The sequence below is a fragment of the Amblyraja radiata genome, chromosome 26, assembly GCF_010909765.2.
Source record: "Amblyraja radiata isolate CabotCenter1 chromosome 26, sAmbRad1.1.pri, whole genome shotgun sequence".
In the NCBI taxonomy this organism is placed as follows: Eukaryota; Metazoa; Chordata; class Chondrichthyes; order Rajiformes; family Rajidae; genus Amblyraja; species Amblyraja radiata.
In genome coordinates this window covers 21046391-21067655 of record NC_045981.1, presented here as the reverse complement: position 1 = coordinate 21067655, position 21265 = coordinate 21046391, and the positions used below count along the sequence as shown (strand labels likewise).

General features: G+C 43.4%; 1 protein-coding gene across 1 annotated transcript in view; it reads left to right on the top strand.

The window, feature by feature from the left end:
- Positions 1–16697, top strand: part of LOC116988037 (MYCBP associated protein) — a 62570-nt gene extending 45873 nt beyond the window's left edge. Inside the window, exons 17-19 of the mRNA XM_033044457.1 lie at positions 9924–10030; positions 10721–10891; positions 16507–16697. Coding sequence (XP_032900348.1) covers positions 9924–10030; positions 10721–10891; positions 16507–16602 — 374 coding nt within the window. The 3' untranslated portion in view covers positions 16603–16697. The remainder of the gene's footprint in view (positions 1–9923; positions 10031–10720; positions 10892–16506) is intronic.
- The last annotated feature ends 4568 nt before the right edge of the window (positions 16698–21265 follow it).

The window sequence follows — 21265 nt, the reverse complement described above, 5'->3', positions numbered from 1 at the left end:
CTTGTGCAATCAGTGACTGGTTAGAATACAAAAACACACACTTACAGATACACTCACACACATATCAGTTAAAATAATTAAACCCGGCATACAACCCAGCGGTATGAATATTGATTTCTTGAACTTCCAGTAACCCTTCTTTTCCCTCTCTCTCCGTTCCTCCCCCACCCTAGTTCTCCAACTAGTTTCACTGTCCATCTGAATAATTTTACTGGTTGTATGCCTCCTTGTCACCTTGCCCTCAGCTAACAATAAACCATTCTACATGTCCTTATCATCGTCTGCTTTGATCTGTCGATTTCACACCTTACCCTTCCATGTGTCTAGACTCCCTGCCCCCCTGACTCTCAGTCTGAAGAAGGGTCTTGACCTGAAACGTCACCCATTCTTTCTCTCCTGAGATGCTGCCTGTCCCGCTGAGTTACTCCAGCATTTTGTGTCTATCTTCGGTGTAAACCAGCATCTGCAGTGCCTTCTACACAAAACAATTAAACATGTATTCCTCACACAAGATGTAGTAACATTCACCAGCATTCTATCTGCTGCACTAACTGTTGGAATGTAGCCATTTGGTTCCTTGAGAAATAACACAGATAGACGCACAATGTTCCTATTGACAGTTCCAAATGCATATGTAAACCATCACCACTCTGTGACCTGACACTCAACTTCCCTTTGTCCTATATCTTTGATTTTCTAGCATTTATGTGAAGTCTGATGGTTTTACATTGTCAGATCTTAGAGTATCAAACATTCTGATAATTTGTCCCCTGTACTTTAATTTATAAGAGATTCAGTTGTTGGCACCAAACAAAATATTTCAACCTGTCCTATCAGCACAAACTCACCAAGAAAGGTAAAGCGGTTGATGCAGTGGAGATGGTGGTTGGGTAAATTCAGGACCATGCAATTTAAAAGTTCAGTGAATTAGAAATAAACCCATTGTTGATCCACTATATTCCCAGGGGATACAAGAACAACAGTAATGGGTGGGCAGCACAGTGGCACAGCGGTAGAGTTGCAGCACCGGAAACCTGGGTTCGATCCCGACTATGGGTGCTGTCTGTACGGAGTTTGTACGTTCTCCCTGTGACCTGGGTTTTCTCCGAGATCTTCGGTTTCATCCCACACTCCAAAGACGTACTGATTTGTAGGTTAATTGACTTGATATAAGTGTAAATTGTCCCTAGTGTGTGTAGGATAGTGTTAATGTGCGGGGATCGCTGGTTAGTGCGGACTCAGTGGGCTGATGGGTCTGTTTCTGTGCTGTATCTCTAAACTAAATTAAACTGAAGTAATGAGGATTAAATATAACTAGAGACATGTTTTTCTCATCTGCATTTCCATTGAACAGGCACTTTCTATATTTATGCCATACTTAAAAAATACCTGACAAGTTTCAATAATAGGTTGACTTTTCAGTCTTTCCCTGGTGATTAATTCAATGAAAAGGACTTTGGATTGGCTGGATTGAATTTACTTTGTGCTACATTGTCTGGATGGATTTTTTCTTATGCTGCTATACTATGTATTTCTTTTATTTGGGAAGTTTTCTTAACATTATCCCAGTGACAGTGTAGCTGACCAAACAATGTCATCCATGTTTTCCATGGTTTCTTCACTTACTCTCCTTTAATAATTTAGCTCCATCTAGTGTTGAGAGTTTCCGTTACTCCTAAAAAGTTTGGCAAGTAGAAACCATAGCGCAGGTAGGAAGTTGTAGAAATATTAAAATATATTATTTAGTATAGACCTTCTGTTCCGGATGTCCAGTGGAAGGGGTGGATGGAGGAGATGCCAAAACCAGATTGAGACTCATCAACACAAACATGCAAAATTGTCAGCAAAAGACCAGAATCACGTTACCGAAAGAAGTAATAGCAATTGAAGATTTTACTTCGGAGTCACGTGAGTGACTACGTGAAGAGCCCGCTCAGCACGCATGCGCGGCATTACGTTCAGCAGTGCAACAGCGGCGCATCGTGAGTCAGGCGCTCCCGCTACAGGTGAAAGAACGGACCGTCAGGTAAGCTCTGAGGTCGGGGTTTCTTTCACAGGGAGCCTTCTGCTTTCAGGCAGAGAAGAAAGGCTCTTCAACAAACCTGTCCCCCGCTCGACTCCACGGAGGAGCGTTTCATCTGGGGGGGGGCAGCAACAAGGCGGTAGGACTGCTTACCCGGCGCTCCGCTATTTCCCGACACCGTGCCGAGCCCAGCCCGCTAGCGCCTGAGCAGCGGGCTGGAAGTAAAGCCACGGAAGAGGCGCCCGGCCGGTGGCTTCCGACTTGTCGGACGGGGACTTCTCTCCACCCGCACGGGGGGAAAGACAGCCGCCTGAAAAGACCTGTTCCCCGCTCGACTCCACGGAGGAGCGTTCCATCTGGGGGGGGCAGCAACAAGGCGGTAGGACCGCTTACCCGGCGCTCCGCTATTTCCCGACACCGTGCAGAGCCCAGCCCGCTAGCGCCTGAGCAGCCGGCTGGAAGTAAAGCCACGGAAGAGGCGTCCGGCCAGTGGCTTCCGACTTGTCGGACGGGGACTTCTCTCCACCCGCACGGGGGGAAAGACAGCCGCCTGAAAAGACCTGTTCCCCGCTCGACTCCACGGAGGAGCGTTCCATCTGGGGGGGGCAGCAACAAGGCGGTAGGACCGCTTACCCGGCGCTCCGCTATTTCCCAACACCGTGCCGAGCCCAGCCCGCTAGCGCCTGAGCAGCCGGCTGGAAGTAAAGCCACGGAAGAGGCGTCCGGCCGGTGGCTTCCGACTTGTCGGACGGGGACGTCTCTCCACCCGCCCGGGGGAGAGACAGCCGCCTGAGCCGCATGGAGCGGCTCCTGGAGCAGGAGCTCCAGCGAGACGCGCTTCGTGAGGGGCGCTCTCGCAGGGGGAGTTCAGGCACTCCCTCCACAGTGCCTTGTGCACTGCCCATTGCTTCCTCCTTACCCGAGGGTAGCTTTGGTGACCAGGACTGGGCTGGTCAAGAAGAGGGGACGATGGCTGAAGATCTCGGGAGTATGCAAGGGGTGCAGGAACAGGAAGAGCTGCTAGGTGTGGTGGACCGCTACGTGGCAACCCCACGTGCAGGAGGCCGTTAAAGGCCAAACCAGCGGCCAGCATTAACCACCTCTCCAACAGGCCCCTACAGGAGAGGTGGTCAATAAGGCCTTAGAAAACTGCAGCGGATCCTCAGGCTCCTGACGTCAGCCATCACATCGTTTGCTCGTTCCGTGGACAAATACGGAGATGACCACAACCTTTGTAAACAAATCATAAAACCTGCCATAAAATCCTAAATTTGCGGGGTTGTGCATACCCCAGCCACTGAGCCAGACCCACTGCTGTTCGGCAAAAACCTCACAAAGCATATGAAGAATATGGAAGAGGTTTTAAAAAACAATAATTCCTAAGCAGCAGCACCCCATCGCGTCCATCAGTCGACGTCTACCATATGGGACTGGTGTAAAGCTCGGGGTCCGCATTCTATCCCCGGAAGTCTTCTTTAGAGCAGGGCCCAGAGCAGACCCCATGGAAAATGCGCCACCCCCCAACATCACCGCCACGTCAGACGACGTGCAAGACTCGTTGGACCGGCAGGAAACAGAACAATACCCATAACCATGGAGGTAGGTGGGTCTGGTTCCTACCAGCATATAGAAAATAGGGGCTTAATACTAACAGGGGGGAGATTACACCTGTTTTAAGAAGCACGGGAGTCTATCACGAGTGATCAGTATATACTCAATGGCATTAGTGGATACAAAATACAATTCATACTAGAAAAATTGCCACCAGTTCAACATTCACCCCAGAGGGTATTTTCCCTCTCTGTTAAAGAAACGAGAGGGACAAGCTGAACTGGTGAGACTAATTACAAAGGGTATCATGGGAAAACATGAACCCTTGGAATTCGTATCAAATATTCGTCACTAAACCCAAAAAAGATGGTGGATGTCGCATCATCATTGACTTAACTTCACTAAATATGTTTGTTAAGTATATACATTTCAAAATGGAAACGGCTGTTACTGCCAAACAACTAATTTCCAAAGGATACTTCATGGCAAGCATTGATCTTAAAGATGTTTATATTTTGTACCATTCACAAGGATCATCGCAGATACCTGAAATTTACCTGGATGGGGCAGCTATGGCAGTTTAAAGCGTTACCCAATGGGTTCACATCAGCCCAAGATTATTCACCAAGATACTAAAACCAGCTCTGGCAATATTCAGAAGACAAAAACATATTGTCATGGCATATCTTGATGATATCTTAAATAATAGGCAAGACCATGGAATTGACTATGTTAGCTGTATCAGCTACCTAACAGTTATTCGAAACCCTGGGATTGTCTTACATCCAGATAAATCTAAGTTGAAGCCATCCACAATCATGGACTACTTGGGCTTCACAATTAATTCAGTCTACGTGACTGTAACATTGCCAAGAGACAAAACAGTTGAATTGGCACAATCATGCAACAATTTAATGATTCGGACCTTTGCACTGTCAAAACTTACAAAGAGCAAAGGTACATAAAGTGTCATAAAGTTACCCACTGAAGCAATATCAGAACTACAGTGGTGGGCAAAAAACGTTTGGCATAGTTTCAGCCCTATTATCACTAACCCTACGTTAGTTATCCAAACAGATGTCAGTGCTCAAGGTTGGGGAGCAACTAACTCTATATCCAGCACAAGAAGTAGATGGAATAACCCAGAGTCATCGTTACCACTTACACTGGGCATTAATTATCTAGAGATGTTGGGTGACTTTTATGGTTTAAAAGCATATGCACAAATATGCATCACTTGCATGTACGGTTACAAATAGATAATACTACGATGGTGGCCTACTTTAACCATATGGGCGGCATAAAATCGGTATCATGCGACAAGTTGGTCAACACAATTTGGAAAAGGTGTGTCGAAAGACATATTTGGCTATCAGCAACTTACCTGCCAGGTAAGCTAAATACAGTGGCAGACACCAGGTCACGTAAATTTAATGACAACATCGAATGGATGTTAAACCCCAAAAAATTTGCAAAAGTTATCAAGCAATATGGCACGCCAGATATCGATTTATTTGCATCAAGGCTAAATCACCAGGTACCTATGTATGTCGCTTGGGAACCAGACCCTGAGGCAGCAGCGGTAGATGCGTTCGCGCTGGATTGGGGAAATTCTTCTTCTATGCATTTCCTCCCTTCTGCCTCATCAGTTGGGGACTACGCACAATACAAATGGACTCTGCTTCAGGTATTTTGATAGTACCCGACTGGCCTACGCAGCCATGGTTCCCAATACTCCATGACATGGTTGTTGAAACTCCGATGGTATTCCCCAGTGACCCAGAGTTATTAACACCCAGTGTCGGGCACAAGCCACCCGTGCCATGAAAAAATCAAACTCCTGGGTTGCAGATTCTGCACAAACCACTTCTGGGACTGGGATTATCAGAACAAACCGTCGACACCATGTCAGCATCCCTCCGAACATCCACTAAAAAACAGCACTTGTCCAGCATCAAAAAATGGGAGAAGTACTGCTTGGATACAGGGACCACCTACTCAACCGCTACAGTTACCAACGTACTGAAATTCCTGGCGAACCTTCACCACGATGAAGGACTCGGCTACAGAGCCATCAACACAGCTAGAAGTGCCCTGCCTGTCTATTTAAAACCAGCTCCAGGACAACAGGCCATGGGATCCCACCCGCTGGTGGTCAAACTAATGAAGGGTATTTACAACTCTAACCCCCTAGACCAAGGTACACCCATATATGGGATGTCAGTGTGGTCCTGACATACCTCAGGGGATGGCCACCAGCCAGATCCCTCAACCTGGAACAATCTATGCTCAAAACACTCATGTTGATGGCACTTGTATCTGCACAGAGGGTCCAGTCACTACACCTATTGCGACTGGACAGCATGCTAACAGCTCCAGACCAGATCTCTGTCGTTATCCAGGGACTGATCAAACAGTGCAGACCAGGAACACCTAATCCAGTCGTGGAATTCCGGGCTTACCCGCCAGAACCACGGTTATGTGCCATGACCCACCTACTATCCTACATAGACACAACCAAAAATATTCGAGGGAGATGAAAAGCCTTGTGGGTCAGTCATAAAAAAACCTTATGGTCGGGTGACGAGCCAAACCATTGCGAGATGACTCAAGCAGGTGCTAAAAGCTGCTGGGATAAACACTAACATGTACAAATCTCATTCCACCAGGGCAGCATCCATGTCGACGGCTAAAAGAATGGACGTGCCTATAGACCACATCCTGGCTACAGCAGGATGGTCGGGGGAAAGACTGTTCAGAAATTTTATAATAAGCCGTTGGCAAAACCTGTTTTATTTGCAGAAAAGATTTTACAGACTGCAAATATTTAATTTAAACCCAGGGGAGCAATTTAATTTCTTTGTTGTTATTGTTAAAAAATACCATTGTGTTTTTCTACAAACAGATTCATTGGTTGATTACGATAACACACTTCCTCCCTCAAGGACTTCGGCAGTGTGTGAAATAATACCTGTTACACGGTTTGAAATCACAGAGCTTTGAAGTCTTCACGTAGTCACTCACGTGACTCCGAAGTAAAATAGTAAGATTAAACGAGAACTTACCAGTTTGAAGTTTGATCTGTATTTTATGAGGAGTTACGATGAGGGATTACGTGCCCTCCGCTCCCACCCTCAATAATATGGGTCAAACTGATAAACTGATGTCTCCTTGTCTTTACTATGTTTACTTCAATAACTGTGTCTATCTGTGATTCCACACCGCTGCTTTGAAGTATGCCGCGCATGCGTGCTGAGCGGGCTCTTCACGTAATCCCTCATCGTAACTCCTCATAAAATACAGATCAAACTTCAAACTGGTAAGTTCTCATTTAATCTTACTATTATGGACCATGACAAGTGTGCCTTTAAGAGTATCGTGATTGTTACTGTAAAAGTCCATAGTATTTAGAGCATAGAAACAGACTGTTTGAACTGCTAGGAGCATCCTTGTATTTAAGAATGTCAGCATCCTGCTGCTCTTTATTTTATAATTTCATTCTCCATCATTTGCGATTCCAGCTCACCTATAAATATCACACTGCTTCAACCACTCTCTGATAGTGAGTTTCATATTCACTGGGAAGGGAAGTTTTCCCTGAATTGTTGGATTTATTAGTAATTATCGTGCGTTTCTGTCGTTTGTGTCTTGATTACAAGCAGAAATACCTTCACTATTTCTGCAATTCTGAATATCTATCAGGTCATCACTCCATGTTTTCTTAATAATTATACCCTTTTTGTTCTAGGATCAGTATTATCATTATCATCACCAATGTTACCTGGTTTATTAATAAGGATATTATCAAGACATTAGTAATAGAGCACTTGGATATCCTGAAATACACTATTATATACATGCCTATAGTCCATTAGGTATGAACTTTGTAAACTCATTGAATATTGATGGATATCAAAAATTATAATTTGGTGAAGAATTTTAATGAAAAATTGCATGAATTAACATCAAATCTGAAGAAATAATAATAGAAAAACAAAATTAGGTCTTACATAGGTCAAGTAGAGCACAAGTGCAATGCATTTCCTATCTTATCCTGGAAACATATTTCATCCTTTTAATTCCTATCACTGGAGTTCTATAATTTTCTTACTTTGTGCTATTTAAATAAATATGTATTTAATATGGATCTCAAATGACAGGTAAGACAGGGGTTTATGTTAACCTCTTCCAACCTCATCTATTGCAGTCAGTGCTCTTGACGTGGCCTCCTCGGTAAGACCAAGCATAAACTTGGCAATCGCTTTGCCAAACACTTGTGCTCCATCTACTAAGGTCAGCTGGACCTCCACTCATCACCCATCCCTCCCTACTCTTCGTCCTCCATGTTTCTTCCCCTCCCTCTCCTACTTCCCACTATCCCTCCCTCCGATTCTACATTTCACTCCACACTTTCTTATCTTATCAGATTACACCATTTGCATCTTTTTCTCTTCTCCATTTCCAACTTTGATTACTATCTCCACCCTCTTCCCCCACCTGACTCATTTGCCCCACCCCTTTCCCTCACATCATCCTACCAACTGTCTCCCATTCTAAAAAAGATTCCCGATCCCTTGTCTGTCCATTTCTCTCCATGAATGCTCTTAACCTACTGAGTTCCTCCAGCAGCTTGTTTTGTGTTCAAGATTCCAGCATCTGCAGTTTCTTGTGTCACAAATGAAGTAAACTATGAACACACTTTCCTAAGCAGGTGTCATAGCCATCAGACAGCAGACTTTCAGGCTGCCAGTAAAGTTATATTCAGTCCCAGGGGTTGATATAACAGTCATAAAGTTTTTTTTATTTCCCCAATGACCCTTTTATTTGCAAGAAAACTGGCATGAGATTATCATCAGCACAACAGAATGAATCATTCCACCCAGCTAGATATTCACAATCTCTGTCTGACCTGCTGCCCACCCACAACAACCTCATGTGGACATGGAGAGCAGGGAAGTTGGCACTCCATAATTGGCAGTGTCATACATATGGAGCTGTCCCCTTACCTCAACCAGATAGGATGTATTCTCTTTGTCATAGAGCTTCTTAAAAGCCACTATCATTTCTGCTTCCATCACCAACTCTGGGTGCGCATTCCAGGCACCCACCAAACAATGCAAAATGCTTGCCCCACACATCTCCGCTGAAAAATCCAAAGCATAAAGAATCATTGATGGTGAAAGGGAGGAATGAATAAAAAATAATTCCTTTTACCATTTGCTTCTTAGACTTGTAAATTGTATGTAAAAAGGTTGTTTTGCCATCTCTAAATGGAATAATCATGGAATGAGTCTTATTGACTTGTCAACTCTGCACCAGCTCTATGGAAGAACAATCCAGATAGTCCCTTCCCTTTCCCCATAGCTCTCCTCATGTTTCCCGTCACCTTCACACCATGCCTCTTGTTTCTTGCCCTCCATGCCTATTTCCCCCACTCTGCTCGAATGCTTTTATGACCTCCTGTGTTCGATGGAATTCTCCGGTCTATCCATATAACTAAAGCTCTAATTCCTGAAATCACTTTAACAAATCTCTTTTTCATCCTTTACCCCTGCTTTCTTTCCTAAAATGCAACACAATTCTCCAGTTGTGATGAAACCAGTGTCATTAAATGTTCAACATGACTTTTTGACTCGTACCATAAGCATCTATTTATAAAGCCCAAGATCCCATTTACTTTTTAAACATTCCTTCAATAACCCTTGCCACTTTCAACAAACTATATACAAATATGCCCATTTTTAAATTGTGCTCTCCAGTTTATATTGCATCTTTTCATTCTTCCTACACTACATTTCTCAACGTGAATTTTCATCTGCCATCAGCTATCTACATTTCCCTGAAGCCTCTTGCTATCCTCCGCTCAATTTATCACTCTTGCAATTTTGGAAGTTCCCAGGATCCCCAAGGATTTACATTTACATTAGTCTCCAGTATGTAAAATTATTTTTCTTAACCATCTGTTTCCTATACTCAGCCAATTTTCAATCAGAGAATTGTGGAGATTCTCAGCAGGTCAGAGAACATCTGTGGAGAGAGTCAATGTTTTAGTTGTCGACTTTGCAATAATTTTTTATGTCTAACATCTAGAACATTTTGCTTTTTTTTCAGATTTCCAGCATGTATATTTTTTGCTTTGTGGTGAATTTCTAAATTAAGCCAAGCAATAAATCAGATAGTAAAAACATTCTCATCCTTTGGAATTATCAAGCTGGCATTGCTGGACCCTGGTTTGTGTGGCATAAAAATGTGGGCATGCAAGATATTCAGTGCAACTCATTTGTTTTCTTGTTTCTTCCCTGTTCATTGAAACACCTTTCCATAAACAACTGACACTGTCCCTGACCAGTGGATCAAGCAGATTTAAGGAAACAAACCAAAAAGGATGATAAGAAAGGAGCTGACAAAAAAGGGAAAAGAACAGCCAAATCTGCAGGGAAGGAGGATGAGAAGGAGGTATGATAATTGTTTATGATGTTACTCTTCCTTCTATATTAAACTCATAGTGTTGTATTTCTGCTTTGAAATTCTGTCTGGTTTGGATTGATTTCGGCCTAACAGATATGAAGGCAACACTCCCCATAGCTTCTCCTTTATATGGTCTATTTTGAAATTCACGAGACCTACCTGACACACTCATCCTTCTCAAAAATGTTCTTCCTTCTCTAAATGTTCTTTTGTAAGTTCACTGGGAATCTTCAGTGTTCCTCTATATCTATGTTTTAATGATTCCTAAGCACTAAGCTCATTGTCATCTTGTCTCCAGTTCATTGTTTACTTTACTTTCTCAAAGGGAAAAGCATACAGACCATGCTTGAATGTAGCCTATCTTTGACCATATTCAAGGATTATCTGTTTAGCAACAAGTAGCATTTATACCATACAAATGCCAAGCAACAACCAGCTCAGTGAAGAGATCCTTGCTTTATGCCCAACACAAATAATGTGGTGTCCTATTTGCCTGGACAGCCAACAATAATACAGTGATCATTCTGAATTGTCATAATTTGCGGCAAGCTATTTCACTATTGAATTTCAGAACCATTTGGGGAAAAAGGTTTGTGGGTTTCCAATAGATAGAGGAGAGCCCCAGTTTTCAGTACAGAAACTGTATGGCATTACTAACATATTCCATCTTTTTTGCAGAAACGCCAGTCTGGCAAAAAAGCTAAGACTAAAGAAGACAAGAAATCTACCAGTCCCATATCATCCAGGAGCAGCAAGCATACAGTAGACTCCAAAGAAAATCTACTGCAAGACCCAACTCAAATGGATCCTGTCATAGTCAGAATATATAGAGAGAAACTGTACACAGAGGTAAGAATCTTCTGAGGTAGACTAAAATGCTGGAGAAACTCAGCAGGTGAGGCAGCATCTAATGGAGCGAAGGAAATAGGCAACGTTTCGGGTCGAGACCCTGTTATCCAATGAAGAGAAGACAATGCATTTCACTAGAAATTAGATTTCACCTTCATTTGCTTTACGTTCCATTGGATTGTGCACAAATGTTCATGAAATTGGACAAAAGGAACAATAAAAACTGTGCCATAGCACTGTGCAACAGAATCATGGGCTAAAATAGGACCCTACACTTCCCTGAGTAAGCTTCTTCTAGCTTAGGCAGAGTTCTTGTTGCAATTAGAGGCACTTCAATTAACCTTGGCTCCCATGGTTGCCACAAGATGAAAAGTTAAATAATCACTGAGTTGTCTCACTCTCAGCAAATGTTCATTGATCTCTACTGAAAGGTTTGAGTTTGTGGATATTGGTAAGGATGGGTTCAAGTTGAGCTGTTTAAGCCACAGCTTGATCACTTTAGTCTGCAGACAGGTCTCACACAGGTGCGGTGCAGGAGACCGAGATTAACAGAAGAAGAGCAGCACCTGCAGTCGGGGGGGAGACACGCACACGCACACCGCACGCACACACACACACACGCACACCACACGCACACACGCACACCACACGCGCACACACACACACACACACACACACACACACACACACGCACACCACACGCACACCACACGCACACACGCACACCGCACGCACACACACACACACGCACACCACACGCACACACACCACACGCACACCACACGCACACACGCACACCGCACGCGCACACACACACACACACACACACACACACGCACACCACACGCACACACACCACACGCACACCACACGCACACACGCACACCGCACACACACACACACGCACACACACACGCACACACACACGCACAGACACACGCACAGACACACAGACACGCACAGACACAGACGTGCACAGAGACACAGACACGCGCAGACACACACACAGACACGCGCAGACACACACACAGACATGCACACAGACACACACACACACACACAGACATGCACAGACACGCACATAGACACACGCACACAAACGCACAGACGCACACACACACGCGCACACACACACACACACACACCTCTGAAAAAAAATCAGTTCATTCCTCCATCTCACCCGGACTATTTTAGGTGTGAATCCCAATCCATTACAATGTTGATGATGACCCTTAACTACCATCTGAAATGGCATAGCAAAGCACTTAACATAGGAGCAATTAGGGACAGGCAATCTTTACTAGCATGGACATCCAATTTTGTGAAGAATTTCCTTTCCTTTCTTATTCAGTCTCCCCTATCTTATGTACAGTAATGAACATAATGAGAATGTGCTTTAAGAACTGATATACGCTGAGAGGTACAAAGAAAAATCTTGTTTGCCACAGCATTAACAGATACATGGACCCAAACAAATCAATTTATACATAAATTACACTTAGAATTTGTAAAAGAATGTAAAATACAACTAGAATAAAAAATAGCCCATGTAGTGCAAGAGGTGGACTATAGTGTTCCGTTTGTCGAGGTAGGATCTAAATTGTGCAGGATGGTTCAAGGACATGGTAGTTATAGGAATGTAGCCGCTCCTGAACCTGGTGGTGTGGGACCTCCGGCTTCTGTACTTCCTGCCCGATGGTAGCAGTGAGAAGAGGCAAGGTCCAGATGGTGGGGATCTTGGCTGTCCACCACTCTCTGCAACCTCTTGTGTTCCTGTGCATTGGAAATGCTAGACCAAGTTTCTTCCTCGACCGCAGAACCATCCAATTTCCCTTTCCTAACACTACACTCCGCCTCACTCTCAACAACTTCTCCTTTGTCTCCTCCCACTTCCTCCAAGGCATAGCTATGGGCCCCAGCTATGCCTGCCTCTTTGTATGGTACGTTGAACAATCGCTGTTCCAGGCATACACTGGCCCTTTCCCCGAACTCTATCTCTGATATATTGATGACTGCATTGGTGCTATCTCCTGTACCCATGTAGAACTCATGGACTTCAAGAACTTCACCACCAATTTTCATCCTGCACTCAAATTTACTTGGACCATCTTCGACACCTCCCCTTTTTCTTGATCTCACAGTCTCCATCACAAGAAATAGACTATTGACTTAAGTCTATTGCAAACCTACTGACTCCCACAACTATCTCAACTACACTTCTTCCCACCCTGCTTCCTGCAAAAACACTATCCCCTACTCCCAATTCCTCCGTCTACGGCACATCTGCGCCCAAGATGAGGTGTTCCATACTAGAACATCCGAGATGTCCTCATTCTTTAGGGAATGGGGGTTCCCCTCTCCCTTCATAGATGAGGCCCTCACTCATGTTTCCTTGGTACCCCGCAGCTCTGCCCTTGCTCCCCCTCCCCTTAGTCGCAACAGAGACAGAGTCCCCCGAGTCCTTACCTTCCACCCCATCAGCCGTTGCACACAACACAATCTTCTGAAATTTCCGCCTCCTCCAACGGGATCCCACCATTAGTCACATTTTCTCATCTCCACCCCTTTCCGCCTTCCGCAGAGACCGTTCCCTCCGCAACTTCCTGGTTAACTCATCCCTTCCCACCCAAACCACCCCCTCCCCAGGTACCTTCCCCTGCAATTGCAGAAGATGCAACAACTGTCGCTATACCTCCTCCCTCGACTCTATCCAGGGACCCCGGCAGTCCTATCAGGTCAGTTAGAGGTTCACTTGCACCACCTCCAACCTCATGTACTGTATCCGTTGTTCAAGATGTGGACTCTTATACATCGGCGAGACCAAACGTAGACTAGGCGATCATTTCGCGGAACACCTTCACTCAGTCCGCCTGAACCAACCTGATATCCCGGTTTCTGAACACTTTAATTTTCCTTCCCATTCCTACACAGACCTTTCTGTTCTTGGTCTCCTCCATTGTCAGAGTGAGGCTAAATGCAAATTGGAGGAACAGCATCTCATATTTTGCTTGGACAGCCTACAGCCCAGTGGTATGAATATTGATTTCTCTCACTTCAGGTAGCCCCGGCATTCGCTCTCTCTCTATCCCTCCCTTACCCAAGTCGCACTAGCTTCTCATTTTCACCTAACAAACTGGCCTGTGTCCTTTATCATCGTAACCTTTTTCCATATCTTTCATTCATTGTTCTTTATCTCTCTACATCGCCGTCTATATCTCTCGTTTCCCTTATCCCTTACCAGTCTGAAGAAGGGTCTCGACCCGAAACGTCACCCATTCCTTCTCTCCAGAGATGCTGCCTGTCCCGCTGAGTTACTCCAGCTTTTTGTGTCTATCTTCAGTTTAAACCAGCATCTGCCGATCCTTCTTACATATATTCAGTATTAATAATGCTTCTGGAATTGATGGACCATATCTATATTGAATTTCTCCAATCAATAATTCAGCACGTTGTGTAGAACACTGTATTAATGAAAAATGAGATTGTCTAATGCATGAAAATTGAATTATTTATTCCTACTAGCAAAAGTGTGGGCTTTGCTTGTACTGAATTCACTACAGAGAGCATTTTTGATAACACAAAATGCTAATCCACCTAGCTTAAAAAAATATTGCCATCACCTTATTTAATCTGAAGGACTTTTTGTGATGTGGAAGATACAGAACCATCCCAAAAATAAGCTTGCAGTTCAGAACATGGGATTAATCCAAACATGTTCACATGTGTTACATCCTGTAAATTTGTACAATGAGCAGGCTTCAATATTTGATTTGTGCATCCAGCACTATTTATGCTGTTGATTGGTCATGCATGGTGCTAGATACTGTGAATATTTAAAATTTCTTAAAGGCAGTCTGTAGCAACTATAGTGGAGGATTGTGACTTTTTTTTTTAAATCGTTAAAGTCTATGAAACTTTCATCAGAGGGAATGTTTTCCAAAAAACGCACACTGGAGAATTATTGTAAGATGAAGAGAAACAGCGATATCCCACGTTCATATGGTAGAAACAAGCCCCACACATCTTGCTTAGAAAGAGTGGGTTAAAGTAAAAATGGTCAACCACATTGTAATTCATCTCAGTGTTGAAAATCTGAAACTGAAAATCCTCTTTCAATATTGAAAATCTGAAAATGCTTGAAACTCACTACAGATCAGGTAACAGTGTTGGAAGAGTTTGCACCACAAATCTGAAACTACTCATTCTGGAATTCATGCTTACAATCTGCATTGTGCCTCTGCAGATGTTGATTCATTGGCCTTGCTTGAACTGTAAGCTCTGAGCTGTAAGCTCAAATATAAATTTAAATATTTACAAACTTATAAATGCTGATATTAAAATGTGACTGGGGCATAATTATCTGTGTAATTGAGGATTTTAATGATATTTTTGTGGAATTTTCAGCACAGAAAGCAGACCATTGATCCCAAACAAAAGCAGAAATTGCAGAAAGCACCCAGCAGATTAAGCATTCTATGTGGACATAGAATATATCATATGAGGCATTATTTTGCAATTTTACAAACATTGCTGCACCAGGAGTATTGTGCGCAATTCTAGTCTCTGCTCTAGAAGAAGGATGTGATTGTGTAGGAGCAAGTGCAGAGGAGATTTGCCAGGACGTCGCTTAGAATGGGGGACTTTAGGAAGAGTAACTTGGGTAAGCTAGGTTGATATCTAGAACTAGCTGCCAGAGCAGGTGATAGAATCAAAGACCATTACAGAGTCACTTGGACAGACAAGGCATAGAAGGACATACTGTAATACGGGATTGGTGGTGATGGGCAAAAAATGTGGCATGGGCATGGGGGGCTGAAGGGCCTGTTTATGTGCTGTTGACTTTGATTCTATAACAGAAAATAGAGTTAACATTTCAGGCCAATGACCTCTCACTTGAAAGTTAAGCCTATTTCTCTCTGTGTAGGTGCTACCCATCCTACTGAGTATTTCCAGCATGTTCTGATCCTCTTTCAGATTGTCAACTTCTGCAGTTTTTTGAATCTCAAACCCAATCAATTCATATATTAGTGTGGAGTTATTTTAGACTGAGTTGTAAATAGCTTACTGTAAAACATGCACTCTCTGTTGCATGACCCAAAGGCAATGACATGATGGATTGTTTCATGGAGTTGATCTTATTAAGTTAGTGCAAATGGTAAATGCAGGCAGTATAATAGAAATTTAATTTTAATTTTGGTTAGATAGCCTCTTTCTCTTTCCCGTCTCTGCCTCCCACTGTGTGCCTATCTCAGCACTTCTCACTCTCCCCTCGGCAATGGCATGCACAGACATTAGAGAACTTTTTTAAGCATCTGCATGCACACATTTTGTCCTTGATAATGTGGAGGTGGTGCCTATACCCATACCGCCCTCCTCCCCATCTCTGTTTCTTGACTCCCTCTCTCCTGTTCCCTATCTTTTCTCCCTCTTCCTCATATCTATGACTTTGTTTCTTCCACTCTTTCTATCTTCCTTGCTCCTTCCTAGTCTCTCCATCTCTACTTCCCTCCCCCCACCCCACTCCACCCCTTCTCTCCCCCTCACTTCCAATAATAGCCTCACTGAGAAGTGTACAGTTGAGTTTGCACAAAATCTCAATGTTTCTCCTCCAACAGGTGTATGGAATGCTGTCGTCCATGATGACTGACGTTTCCTCTCTCCTTGAAGAGTTGATGTGGAAACACAGGGGGCCGCTAGATAAATGTATTTGATAATGTATGAACCTGTTACAACGATCATAGCGCTGACTTTGCTTATAAAAAATCTGTATAATTGTGAAAATTATATTAAAAAAATAACAAATTAAGCTTTTTGCTTTCTTCGCAATTTTGTTACTGCTGCCCACTTGCTACAGCAGAGTCTGGAACTGAAGGAACTGTTGTCCCACACATGCAAATACCTCATTCAAGTTTTCACAATTCACTTAACATATTTGACATTGTGAATTAGATATTACTTTGGTTCTGTAGTCACTTACTCCTATAACCTATGACCACGAATGCCCCCCTTAAATACCTTCCTTCTGATGAATATTAATAAATTCAATATTAAAGGTACAGAGAATCCTTCTGATCATTGACTTGAAACATTGATTCTATTTCTCTCTCCACAGATGCTGCTTGACCGACTGGGTTCTTCCAGCATTTCCTACTTTTGTTTTCAGATTTCCAGCATCTGCGTTTTAACGCTCCAATAATCCATATCACGCTTTCTTTCATTTTGTAGTAACAGATCAAAGGACAATTCAGAAGACCTGGGAGTGTGAGAAGATTTTTCATATTTACCCAATGTCTATGTTGTTCTTTGTGATGATATTTTGTTCAAATCATGCACCTGTTTTAAAATACTGCGCATGTCAATCTCCAGTCCAGTGCTGTGAGAAAAATAGCACTGGGATATGCGGGCAAGTGTATATTTCAGTGGCTGATGAATCCAGATCCACCAAGATGCTGAGGTAATGATCAAATTCTGCCATTCAAGATCACGTACAGAGCAGCACCAGGAGCCCTGGGTTTAAACTGGGTTAAATTACCTCAGAACTGTTTCCCCGATGAGATGTTAACCTGAAGACTACGTGATCCCTCAGTACTATCTAAAAGAGCAGGGTGGGTCACCCTGACTATTATCCACTAACCTCCTCACCATGGGCTTTTCCATCATTGGGTTATTCTGGATGGTACACATAAGGGTTTGGATGTCTACATGCAGGTGATCTGGAGATGACTATTATGTCTGGACATTCACAGGTTGTCGTGGGGAGCTGGAAAAATACATCTCCACATCCTCACGAGAAACCTGCTGAAAGGCCACCCATCATGCTTAATATCCAACGAGGGTGGGCTTGAAGCATTAGTCAAGCCATGACGGGCTACAACCATGGAGGCAAGGAAAAAATTCAGCCCAAGATATCAGCAGTTTATAACCAGAAAGGTAGGCTGTCCTTAGCTAATGTCCATTTACATGGACATTCCAAAGGATTGTGATTAGGTACAAGAATGTCTTCTCTCGCCCAATGTAGCATCTCAATATCCATTGAATATTTAACATTAATTTCATTTCTGGCTTCTTGTCCTGACAGGTGCACATCAGTAAGTAGTAAACATGAAGGAACACTGAAGTCTAAATAAAGAATATTTAACATTCTAAACAAACTTTAGCTTCCAATACCTGGTGAAACCAGAACATTTCTTACACTTTTAGTTCTGATGTTGTATTCTTTGGTCCTGGAGGTCCTCCTCCAGCAGAAGAGTATCTGTCCACACTTCTAATTTCTTCCAACATCTTGAAACCTTTAGTTGAATCAGTCAACATGAAATATTCAAATTTGATTTCTGTTTTCTCTCTAGATCTAGTCATTGGAGTCCTGGTGAATCTGTGTAACATTCCTCCCAAGCCAGGTCTATCCTTTCTAAGGCAGGTCCTGAGGTCCACAATCCTGCACGGCAGTCCAATGGTAATCTAATCAAGACTTTGTATCATTGCAGCAAAGCACTCCTCTTTATTTTACTCAGCCATTGGTTATAAAGACTGAATGAGCAGCCATCTGTGTTTAAGGTTGAAATGTTCTGTTTGAGGAATACATGCTGATGCCGCAGCTTGAGAGGCTTTGGCGAGGACTTCAGCTAGAGGTGAAGGTAAGAAAGATAAAGTCTCCCACCTTTCCTCTTTTACAGAATATGAAGGCAAGAGAGGTGAGATATTTTTAACTCTCCTCGTTGGTCTTAGTGCAACTGGGAAGGCAGTTAGGGCAGTGGTGTGCTACTCCTGTAGGATTTAGGAGATCCAGTGTCCCTGGTGATTACACCAGTGGGAGGTGTGCCCAGCTGCAGCTCCTGACTCAATACACGAAGGATCTGGTGCAAGAGGTGAACATCCTCAGGATCATGCTGAAAACAACAAAGGTGGGCATTTTAGCGAGGTAGTTACACCTAAGGTGCTGGCAATAGAAACTGGGTGACCACTAGAAAAGGTAGGCACAGAATGCAGGAATCCCTATGGCCATTCTCCTCAAAAACATGTATACCAGCGTGAATACAGTTGGAGGGGATCACTGTTCAGTCGATAGCAGATGCAGTTGCTTTCTGTGGCACCAAGACTGCCTTGAGGCACAGGGGGGAAGGCTTAAGTCAGATGGGGCTATAGTGATTTAAGCCTCATTAGGGGGGTGGTCGGGTGATTTTGTAACTGCAAACTGAATCCAGGATGGTGTGCACATTGACACAAATTACATGGGTAGGAAAAGGGTTGCGGTACTACAGAGTGAATATAGAGAGTTAGGAAAAATAATTAAAAGCAGGACCTGAAGGGCAGTGGTCTCTGGAATACTCAGTGCAACATGCTAGTGAGGGTAGGAATAGGAAGATAGGACAGATTAAGGAGGTGTGGTTGAGGAGTTGTGTAGGGGGGGTTGATTTAGGTTTCTGGACCGTTGGGATATCTTCAGGAAGAGGAGACCTGAACAATGAGACAGATTGTATCTGGTCTGGAGGGGACCAATTTCCTGGAGGACATGTCTGCCAATGATGGTTCAAACTAGATTGGCTGGGAGATGGGGCCCAAAGGAATAGTGAGGTAGCTGAGAGGCTGGAAGTTGATACAGGAGTCAAAGATAGAGAAGCAAGAAAGGACTGTGGGATTAATTTGCATTCAATGCAAGAGGCCTGAAAGGCAAGACAGTAGAACACAGGACATGGATACATGCCTAGCCTGAGATATTATAGTCCTTACAGCAACATGGCAAAGGGAGGGACTAAACTGGCAGCTCAATGTTCCAGAATACCGGTGCTACAGGCGGAGTAGAGATGGAGTGAAGAGCGGAGGGGGAGTTGCATTTTTGATTAAGGAAAAAATCATGATGGAGTCTGAAATGAAATTACTGAGGGAACATCCAGTGGGGCTTTAAGGCTGGAGCTGAGGAATAAGTAGGGGATTATCACCTTGTTGCATTGTATGATGACTCCCAAATAGTCAATGGGAAATAGAGGAATAAGTAGACAAGGAGATTGTGCAGTTATAAGAGAGACAGAGTTGTCTTATTAGAGCATTTTCATTTCCCAATATATACTGGGACTGCCATAGGATTAAGGGCTTAAATGGGGTAGAATTTATAGAGTGTGTTCAGAAAAATTTCCTCATGCAATAATATAGAGGACCCTGCAAGGGAGAGGGCAAAGCTTGACCTACTCTTGTGAAATAGGACAGGTGACTGAAGTGTCAGTGGGGGAGCACTTTGAGACCTGTGATCATAGTTCTATTAGTTTTTAAATAACTAACAGAAGGACCAAACTGGTCCACAAGTTAAAATTCTAAGTTGGAGCAAGGCCATTTTTGATGGTATTAGACAGGAGCTTACAAACATTGACTGGAGAAGATTGTTAGTGGACAAAGAGAAGCTTTTAAAAATGAGATAGCAAGAGTTCAAGAATGGTACATTCCTGTTGGGGCTGTAAGCCTGCCCCACCATTCAATATGGTAATGGCCGATCACCCCCAGGTTCAACTCCTCGTCTATGCCAATTTGTCATCGTCCTCAATTCCCTGATCTTTCAATATATGTGTCATTCCTCCTTAAAACCCCAAATGATCCATTACTCTCTGGGCTGGAGATAGCAAGCGGGAAGTACTGGTGCGCCTCAGTTTTAATTGATCCTCCCTTGTAGCAAAAGCCCCTGGTTTGAAATTGTCCCAATAGTGACAACATCTTGAAGTATACCCTGGCAAGTCCCTTAGGATTTTATATGTTTCAATAAGATTACACCTCATTCTTATAAACTGAAAAGAAGTCAGTAACTTTTTCTAGCTGTTTATGTAAGGACAACCAGTAACCTAAACAGCAACCTCTGGTGACCTTCATCTAGATGGCTGCTATTTTTTTTATCATGATTAAAACCAGCCTTGACTAAAAATAAGTTGCCGTTTTAAAAGTCGATATTTTTTTTTATTCGCAGGTCTAGTCGAAGCCAGTTTTCTTCATAGTCGAGGAAGGTTTTCAACATATGCGTGGGAGGTGGTAGGAGGTTGCAGGTCACCTCGACCTTGATTTTTTTGGGTGGTGGGCAAGGGCACCAGAGGTTGCTGTTTAGGTCTCCTAAGTGGGACAAGCCCTTAAAAACTTCTGAACTATTTTCATTATTTCTCAGTTTCTAAACCTCCTTGCAATAAAGGCTATGTAGACAGTGGTGTTCCCAGAGGGTAGTCTTGGGTTCTAATGAGAACCATGTCAACTCCAACTGAGAGGAAACTGTGGTTGAGGAGAAAGGAAAGCATCTCAGATGCATTGGTGTAATGTGCAGGATTCGCAGAACACTGATCCTGAATTGAGCTGATCTGAGGTCGAGACACAAGTGACAGCTGATGCGAGAATCTTGAGCAAGCA